The 9,542-nt window shown below is 28.5% G+C and overlaps 2 protein-coding genes across 3 annotated transcripts; one reads left to right on the top strand and one right to left on the bottom strand.

The window, feature by feature from the left end:
* Nucleotides 1-699: 699 nt before the first annotated feature.
* LOC119681254 (snRNA-activating protein complex subunit 3-like) lies at nucleotides 700-3,201 on the bottom strand. 2 transcript variants are annotated; one of them, XM_038094395.1, is made up of 2 exons: nucleotides 3,018-3,201; nucleotides 700-1,885 (listed from the first exon to the last, which is right to left on the bottom strand). In XM_038094395.1, exon 2 carries the CDS (start codon nucleotides 1,881-1,883, stop codon nucleotides 711-713), a length of 1,173 nt encoding a protein of 390 aa, XP_037950323.1. In that variant the 5' UTR covers nucleotides 1,884-1,885; nucleotides 3,018-3,201; the 3' UTR covers nucleotides 700-710. The 2 variants fall into 2 exon arrangements, with proteins under 2 accessions (XP_037950323.1, XP_037950322.1); XM_038094394.1 differs by lacking the exon at nucleotides 3,018-3,201 and adding an exon at nucleotides 2,666-2,899.
* A 1,417-nt stretch (nucleotides 3,202-4,618) lies between these two features.
* LOC119679786 (RNA polymerase II-associated protein 3-like) lies at nucleotides 4,619-7,595 on the top strand. The gene is made up of 11 exons (XM_038092324.1): nucleotides 4,619-4,714; nucleotides 4,799-4,998; nucleotides 5,058-5,145; nucleotides 5,266-5,370; nucleotides 5,432-5,482; nucleotides 5,543-5,753; nucleotides 6,276-6,484; nucleotides 6,539-6,984; nucleotides 7,038-7,127; nucleotides 7,187-7,382; nucleotides 7,451-7,595. The coding sequence occupies exons 2-11, from the start codon at nucleotides 4,834-4,836 to the stop codon at nucleotides 7,543-7,545; spliced, it is 1,656 nt and encodes a 551-aa protein (XP_037948252.1). The 5' UTR covers nucleotides 4,619-4,714; nucleotides 4,799-4,833; the 3' UTR covers nucleotides 7,546-7,595.
* Nucleotides 7,596-9,542: the final 1,947 nt, after the last annotated feature.

Here is a 9,542-nt window from a genome sequence, read left to right as displayed (position 1 = left end):
AGACTTTGTCCACTCTCTTACAACTTTTTTCTGGGTAGTGACTTTACAGATATACAGGATATTGTGGACCCCTCATTTGTCATAGCAATAATAATAATTTCCTATTAAAATATTCAAAATATAGAAATAAAATAAATAAACATTAAAAAAATTAAATTTTTCTCATTTCCACTCACCTTCAAAATTTGTGCAGTACCTAACGACAAGAAACCCTCTTGCGTTTTATTTTTCAATTAATTAATTTCTACAAAATTTATAAATACCCAGATTTGGAAATACACACTGACACATGTCTTCATTTTCTGAGATTTTCAGCTCTAAACACTGACTTATCGACACTATCATGCATACTTTGTCTAATTAACCGCTGTAAAGGTTATAATACACGATAAAAAATTTTAGTATTTACTAACACCTCATACAAATATCGTATCACTCTGAAGTTGTCAGACCGTAGACAGAAATATTATACTGACTGTATCAACAAAGACCGTAGTAAGCAAAGACCATAAATGTACGATAAACCAAAGATCAAAGATCGTATTGTGACAAAACCAAAGCACAGATCGTATTATTATAAACAAAGACTCTACGTGTTATTATTTATTTTTTAAATTATTTATATTATTTTAAGTTATTTTTTATTATTTATTTGAAAGTTAAAATATTCTTAAAATGTTTCTGATAATTATAAGCATATATTTTTTTTATTAAATAGTATTTTCATCAGTTGATGACGCATTTTCATCAGTTGATAATCTATTTCCATCTTCAGTTCTGCCATTTCTATTGTCTTCAATCTCACGAACACGATAGGCATTAAAATTATGTTGTTTGATGTCATCTATGTAGTGAAAACCCGTTAGACAATCAAGGCATAAAGGAGTCAGATCATGCAGTTGTCGATTACTATTTTCCACTATGAAAGTGTAGTTCTGTTTCGCGCACATTGGACATATACGATTGTTGTATGTGTTGTACGATACCAACAGTGGATAGCATTTTGGGTCTACGTTATATTTATTTGGAGTCAAAATATCCAGTTGCGAAAAGACGAACACATGTTCGCAATTTCCATGATGCATATAAAGCTGCGGAAATCCAAAACTAACCGACAAATCCAGAAAACGCGTATCCTGCATATTTTTCACATTTAATTCAAAGTTTTCGTAACCCTTGGCTTCCTTGGCCCATTCTAGAATTACCTTTGAATAGTCAGGAGTTTGTGGATTACGCATATCATTGTAAAATGTGTCAGTTATAAAAAAAAATGCAGGATTCGATAACGTATCAGGAAGTTCAGCAAATGGATCATCGCTTATATCGAAAAATCTCTTTTTCTTGCAAATACATTTGATTTTGTCACGTAACTCACACAATAAATTACTTCCCAAACATTGAAATTCTTCTTCAAAAACATATTTCTTCGCATAATCTTTAGGCTTGTAAAAACGGATTGTCACAATAACCTCATTGAAATATTTATGATCCTGAAACCTTTTCTTTTGATACGGTATTGTCAGCATTCTATACGACTCAGCTGTACGTTGAAATGGACTACTGTCGCGTGTTGCTTTAAAATCGGCATAAAACTGATGACTCAAAAAGTCAGAATCGCTTTCAGTTCCCATATTTGCTTCTTCATCACAGCTTTGAAGAAGTTGTTCTATATCAGTTAATTTCTCTAATTCTTCTAAGCCCTTGTCATCTACAGTATTTCTCATGAATTTTTTCATATTAAAATTTGGAAACGAATTTTCTTCAGAGTAAATGAAATCATTCTTGAGTTTAAGCGTATATTCATTTAGAAACTCTTTAATCGAGATGAGAGGTCGCATGTTTACTTCAGTTGTTATTTCTAATATATGCCTGTTTTCAGCCATCTCTAAATCAAAAAATATTCAAAATAATATCCAAATAAATATTAAATTATCACAATTAAATATTCTTTTTTATATTTCTCTTACTTTTGAGGGGCTTAATATCTATTTTATAAAATACATTAGGTTGAAAGTGAAATCAATTGGAAAGTCTTTTGACACAAGCTGAGCGTGTGTCAATTAATAAAAAATAGAAACTATGTAAAAAGGATAGGGCATAAGCGTATATAAATAAGAAAATAGAGTGAGTATGTCTGCTGTTAGATTCACTGTTTTTAAATCAGTAAAGATATTTATACTCTAAAACAAAGGAAAGAATGAAGCAAAATGAAATATAAAAGTTTCCGACAATTCCAACTGAATGCTGCTAATAAACCACAGGTCTGCAAAAATATGTTTCGGTATTAATGTATTAGACCCATGTTATGTAGTGTCACGGGCACGTCAAAATCAAAATTGTTATTGCTTTCAATGCGAATTAGCGTGGGAGAAAAGAGAATGTTCGTTTAAATTCGGTCAAGAGAGCTGAATCTATCTGTGGCTCGTCATTCAGTCAAAGTCGTGTTGTATGTATGTGTGTATATATATCCTTTTAAAAATTAGGCACCTACAAAAAGTACAAAAGTAATAGTAAAAATATGAAACTGACAAACTGATGTGACATTCTGCATAACATGCATTTTCGTCATAGTCCGAAAGAGCCAATTTTAATGTGCCAGTGACACTCTTCTTAACATGGACCTTACGAAAATAGTCCTGACTTTCAACGTTGTTTGTACGCTCACCACTGGGAATCCCTAAGTATAATGCTAAGTATTACATTGAGAAAACAATCAGAAACTTCATATCTACTAGTTTCATGTGTAAACTATTTGCGCAGCGTTCCATGGCGCGCAACAAAAAAATCTATATTCCAAAACAGTGTACTTAGGAATGTTTACAGCACTCCATATAATTCATTTAAAATTTGTAATACTATTGAGTCATCTAACAATTATATACTGATAATTGTATTTTAATTTATTTATTTTAGAGAAACTTAAAAAAATTGATGTTTTCTTTTAAATATATATCATATTTAAATATTATGTTCTAGAAATTTATACATCACAAATTATAAATTAATTACATATTTACCATACAGTAATAGATCACTATTAATTAATTTCAATTTGATCAAATAATACAAATAATACAAATTTTAAAAAATTAACTTTAGCCAGAAAGCCAGCACACCAGACAATTTTAAAGTCGCGCACTGCAATTCGTGAAAAGAACAGAAATGTACGGGAATGTACAAAAATCACTGCTGCCAACCTAATTTTGTTTTTGAGAAAAAGCTATGACGTTTACACCTTTGCTTACAATGTCAAGATATTTAATGGAATATAACCATCTAACAAATAATTTTGATTATGCAAATATTAAATTGGAGTTTCGAATTTTGCAACAATATAATTTTGCTTTGCGTAAATTTGTGCAACGTCCTATAAGTTGAATGTGAATTTGATATATAAAAATTTCCCACGTTTGCATAAATTAACTCAGCTTCGCAGTTACCAAAAATTTGGGCATACTCCTTTATTTGCTGTTTGCTGTATCACTCTTCACTGGTTTATTTTGATAACATATGGTATAAATTATGAAAGGCAATTTTGTGAATGTCTAACATTGTTTCATATAGGCACTTATTCATTTATATTAAAAGTGAACGTTCACACTATAATTAGCTCATTTATGCAGCTAATAGAATTTTTATAAATTTTTAAAAAAGTTTGCTTTAATTTAATATTAAATTTGTATAAATAAAATTAAATCATTTATATATACAATTAATAGAAACAAAGATTTTAATAAATACTGCCTCAGTGTATTTATTTACAGCTCAGCTGTTGTTTGTTTACATTTTAGATATAAAACATATGACACATATGCAGCTCATAATCATAAGATCATTTATATGGAAGCACTTTGTATGGCAAATCATTCTCATTTTAGATTGAGCACAACCTCCTAAATGAGACAGTGTGAATGTGTTACAAGGGGCAGATTATGGTTGCAGTCAGGTCCTGCAATTGTAATTGCTTTTCAATACAAAATGAAATTTTGATACTGAAAGCTCATTTTATTTTGCATAGAAAGCAGCAAGAATTGCCGTAACGTGTAAATCAGGAACAGTTGATTTATAAATTTGCTGCACTGAAACCAGTTGAATCGGAACCAACTAGCCAAAAACCATCTTAAAACGCAACAGTACTGCATATACAAATATAAGCGAATATTTCGCTTGCGTTCGATAGAATGAACAACAGTGCTTTGAGCAATTTTATTAATTAATTAATTATACATTTATATCAATGTAAAAATGTGTTATTCTATATTGGAATATCTCTCATATTATGTTATAAATTATATAAATATAATATTAATATTTTATCAAATAAAATATCATGGAAATATTTTTATATTAAGACAGATAATATATCGTAATAAATAAAAATAATTATATATTAGCATGAAATTTTAGACACATGCTGAAGACACAGAAAAAAAATTGTATTCATATTTGCTAAGATATAATACAATATCAACATAATAGCATTATAAAAATATTAGACCATATATAAATATATGTTTTATATTGTTTTTATAAGAATTGTTAATTAATACAACATCCCTGATCTTACACAAACTGTAGTCTTATTTCCATTGACATTACAACTGTCATTTCTTGTTGCCATTGACTTCAGGACTGTCATTTGTAGTGTCAATTCATATTAGAGCTGTCACTTGACTTTTGTTTGTAATTTTTAGTGGAATTAAGTATTAAATTGGTAAGATTTGATTAAGCTATATGAAAAAAAACTAATATATATATTAACATAAAATTATATTTCTGTTGTTGGCAATTTTTAAAGGAACAACGTACTGATACATTAGACAAAAAGGCGATATGAGTATAGAAAAGAAGTCATTTGAATTGCAAGCACAAGTACGGCACAATGCAAATGAATTGAAAGGCACACTTAGTGATCTCTACAATTGGGAACAGGAAATTAAAGACAAAGAGAAGAACCTACAGAGGTTGTTAGATGAAACCGAAAGGGGATCAGTAACAGTAAGTAAATGAAAACGTAATAAATGATACAAAAAATACAAATAAATTTTATTTTTAAGAAACCACCGATGCGCGGTAATGTGGCACCGGCAAAAACGAATGCACCAGTTGAGCAGTGCTCAACAAAAGCTGATGTTAAGAATACTAGTAAGTATTATTTAAATGTTTTCATAGCATATAATACAAAAACATATATACATTAAACAACTAAACAGAATGACATATGTTAATTACTAAATTTTAAATTTATTTATACACATTCAACAGCTAAACCTACGACTGAATGTAATAAAAATTCACTGCATGAAAGCAAGGAGAAAAGTGAGCGTGCTAATGTTGCCAACAAAGCTGTTAATAAAAATAATCATTTAGGTAATTCTTGTTGACTTCTTGTTGAAATTTAAATATTTTTAATTTTAATCTTCTAATGCAGTTAAAGATTCGCCAGAAAAACAAATCCAACCGCTTGATGAAATTAAATCTGGTAATATACGTTTTAAAATTGACTGTTATTGAATGAATTCATTTTGTTTTATTATTATAGTTAAACGTTCAACAGAAAAAGCCGAAAATCCACTACACAAAAATGAAGAAAAACGTCTTCATGCTAATGAAATCAAAGAACGTGGTAACACATTTGTAAAGGCAGGAAAATATAATGAAGCAATTGAAGCTTACACTCAAGCTATAGAGATATATCCTGAAGATGCAACATTTTATAGTAATCGCGCTTTATGTTACTTAAAATTAGAAAGGTACTTAATATTTAAGCAAAAGCAACATTGGATTCAAAGGCAGTTATAGATCATTAAATATATATAATGACTTGTATATATAAAAAGCATTATATATTAATTCTCCCTTTAGGTCTATTGGCTTATAAAAGCAGTAAACGTTAAAAAATAAATTTAAACTAAAATTGAAAATGGCAATTTTAAGGTGATTTAATTAATGCTTTCTATTAATCTTTTAATATTTCACAATAGTTTTAATAAGAAATTATTATGTTAGTAAATTACATACGAATTTATCGTATATTTTAATAAGTATATTTGATGCTTTAAGCGTACATTTATATATCTGTATAACTGCTCCTTTTATAGTTTTATTCTTATGTTAATTACGAATAAAATATTTATATGTGTCGATTTTATATACGTTGGTAAAATATTTATATATATTTTCAATTAAAATACTCGAGATAAAAATGATGTAGTTAGTAATTTTTGATTTCAAGCATTTAAATTATCTGAAATAATTTTTTTTATATTTTTCAGTTACGAACATACTATAGATGACTGCAATTCAGCAATAAAAATCGATAAAAACTGTTTAAAAGCTTATTACAGACGTATGCAAGCACATGAGTCTCTCGGTAACAATATAGATGCACTTAAGGATTGTACAACAATTTTATCTGTTGATCCGAAAAATAGTGAAACTAAAAAGAGTTTACAACGCATAAATGATAAACTTAAATCAGCCAGTTTGTATATAGTCAGTATATAAATATATTTTTTTGATTTATATAATTTTTTAGAAAAAATAAAAGTCGATCAACTATTTTCAAAGTTGCGTTCAAATGAAATTGAGATACAACCAATTGATAAACCTCCACATAAACGTTCTAGTAAACCACTTCAACGTATCGATGTGATTGACACAATTTTAGACGCAGACCTCAGTATATCGGATGATGATATTGATAAAATTTTTAATGGAAATTGTGGAACTTTTGAAAAGGTAGAAACGAAACCAGACGAAAATTACGGTATAGATCCTATAATAGCACAAAAAACTAAAATAATTGAATTGAATGAAGATAAACTCACAAGCAAAAGTACAAATAAAAATTCTCGAAGTGATTCTAAAATTTTAGTTGAAGAAATTAGCAATAATGGCACAAATATAAAGAGTTTGGAAAATGATATACCAAAAGTGAAGCAAATGCATAAATCCTTATCAGTTCCTACCATCAGTAGCAATGTAAGATTCGAAACAATGTTACATACAATTTTATTTAATAATTTTTATTTTAGCGACCTTTGCCATCACCACCCAAATCTACATCGCAATTTTATGCAAATTGGAAAGAATTGGATAATCTACAAAAATATACCTATTTAAAAGTTAGTCTTTTCTAGTTTTTTTTTATACGATTATAAAATATATTTTTTTATATTTTTAGTCCATAGACGTTAATAAATTGTCATATATGCTTGGCGCTGGTTTTGAAAGTGATACATTAACCGATATCTTGACAGTTATATATGAATATTATTTGCCCATAAAGGATCCCCAAATCGTTGAAACAATGTTACAAATTTGTAAAAACAAGCAAGTCCCGATATTATCATTATTTATGTCTGCTAATGATAAAGAAAGTAAGTAAAGCATATCTAAAATTTGTTAATTAATTATTATTAATTATTTATTTATTGATTTTTTTTAGTGTTAACTGATATTCTGAATATAATTAAGGAGGACGAAAAAAATATTGCAACCGCAGAAATCATTGCTAAAAACTTCAACTTTGCTCTGAATTAAATAACATATTAACATTTTTAAGTAAAATTTATTTGTATTTAAATTTGTTAATATTTCAAGTATTTTTTGTTACTTAATTACTACATGAAATTCTAATTTTTAATACATTAAAATATAATTTATTTTTATATATTCAATTAAATATACTTATATTTCTAAAAATGCTCAATATTTCTGTAATAATTTTAATTAATGAAGCGACTATATGTAACATTTGGAAAATCATTTGAAATCGTTTAAAGTAATGCCTTCATAACAAAGTTTTTTGAAAGTGCGACATAAAAATGCACTTATCATCAAGCTACATTTCAGTGCTTGTTTAATTATAATTTAAAGAAATTTATCTAAAATTGCTATACAAATAAAAATCAGAAATGTAAGTGAAAAATAATTAATTTACAGGACCTTTAAACCAAAATCTTTGCTGACAGATTTGATTTACTCTTTTTAGCCTAATAGTCTAATAATATCGTAATTATTTTATAGTTTTGCGAAAATAAACAAACATAAATGTATCTAAAGAATTGTTCGCTGGACAATCATGTCATTATTGCCTTTCATCATATATATGTGGAGATATATTTATATTTGCTAACTGAACTAAAAGCAATGATAAGTGTATGGTAACTTATCATTCATATTCAATAAAACAAATCAAGCATTAAGTTTGGAATTAAGTCACTAACAAACTATAATTATAAAATTGTGAAAATCTATATTTTTGGAAACCAACGTTAAGTCAAAAAATCATGTCAGCAGACTGATTTGATGAAGAATCACTCTTAGTAATAGATACTATTGAGGCATTTGAGAACTCAAAATTGGCATTCATACTACCAACAGATGGCAAGAAGGCAATTATGATAAATGAGGACACAAATCTATAAAAATCAAATTAACCATATCAAGTATTCACAATACTTACCAGCTTGATATACTCTTCATATGAACGACAATTCATCAACGAGACTAATGAACTGATACTTGGTCTCTCTATTTGGCAAGTGCGTCATAGATTCGACACTGTGAAATAGATCGAATCGGCGAAGCAATAGCTATACAATGACATTTGCAAAACATTTTTTTCATCTTCACGCTAAAAGTGACGTGTTATCATTTCTTTTTAGAATATACCATACATGAACAATTCTGGAAGTCAAATACGCCCTTTGTAAATTAGTACAACTCGATATGATAATGGATCTACAATTATGCCATAAGCGAAATACTTCTCTATTCCGTCTTTAGGTTGCATATGTCAAAAGTTAGTAAAGTGGGAAGCGAAGTGGTATTGTTTCAATTCTATTCAGATTATATATGTGTACAAACTTTTGAAAACTCGATTAGAATAATTGTTCTGAACTATCAAAGAGCACTGGGTTAGACATTTTAATACTACATAAGGTGGTCATTTTCTACTAGGCAAGAGCTTATGGATAAGCAAACTTGAACCATATAGGTAAAAAGCTCCCAAATTGGACCAATAAATATATAGAATAAGAGCGAACCAAAAGAACTGGCGAACGATAGAGTCATATGTGATTCAAGTCCTCAATGTGCAGAGATTAGACATAGAAAGGTGAAGGAGAAACTAGGCTAATAAATAGTTCAGACATCAAGATAATGCTGTAAGAAAGTGGAGTTCTGGACTGAGATTGAAAATCATAAGAGCGTTGCTTGAAATGTCAAAATATAACAGACTCTTCTCGAAGTATGCGAAAGCGGTTCTGTGTGGGAATAAGTGTCTCCGAAGAATGGGTATTTTAGTTCGTATACTACACATTAATATTAGGGAGTTGGGCACACTACGTCGACGACGGTCAGTCTAACGGTGCATAAGACATTCTACCCACTAAATTCTAAAGCCAAAAAAAAAAAAATAAATTATAGGCTAATAAATATGAATCGTATTTAATCGTTTAAATTCCTTTTAGCAACATGGCGCTATTGTAAATAATTTTGATTTAAACTCTATCAAATGTCAATGACTAAATAAA

This window comes from Teleopsis dalmanni, chromosome 2 (genome assembly GCF_002237135.1).
Source record: "Teleopsis dalmanni isolate 2A chromosome 2, ASM223713v2, whole genome shotgun sequence".
In the NCBI taxonomy this organism is placed as follows: domain Eukaryota; kingdom Metazoa; phylum Arthropoda; class Insecta; order Diptera; family Diopsidae; genus Teleopsis; species Teleopsis dalmanni.
This window is presented reverse-complemented; position numbering and strand designations above follow the sequence as displayed.

Bases quoted from the DNA above. Each gene is read 5' to 3' on its own strand.
- LOC119681254 (XM_038094395.1), bottom strand. From the start codon at position 1,883: ATGGCTGAAAACAGGCATATATTAGAAATAACAACTGAAGTAAACATG.
- LOC119679786 (XM_038092324.1), top strand. From the start codon at position 4,834: ATGAGTATAGAAAAGAAGTCATTTGAATTGCAAGCACAAGTACGGCAC. The intron at 4,999-5,057 runs GTAAGTAAATGA...TTTATTTTTAAG, and splicing joins CCGAAAGGGGATCAGTAACA to AAACCACCGATGCGCGGTAA. The intron at 7,383-7,450 runs GTAAGTAAAGCA...GATTTTTTTTAG, and splicing joins GTCTGCTAATGATAAAGAAA to TGTTAACTGATATTCTGAAT.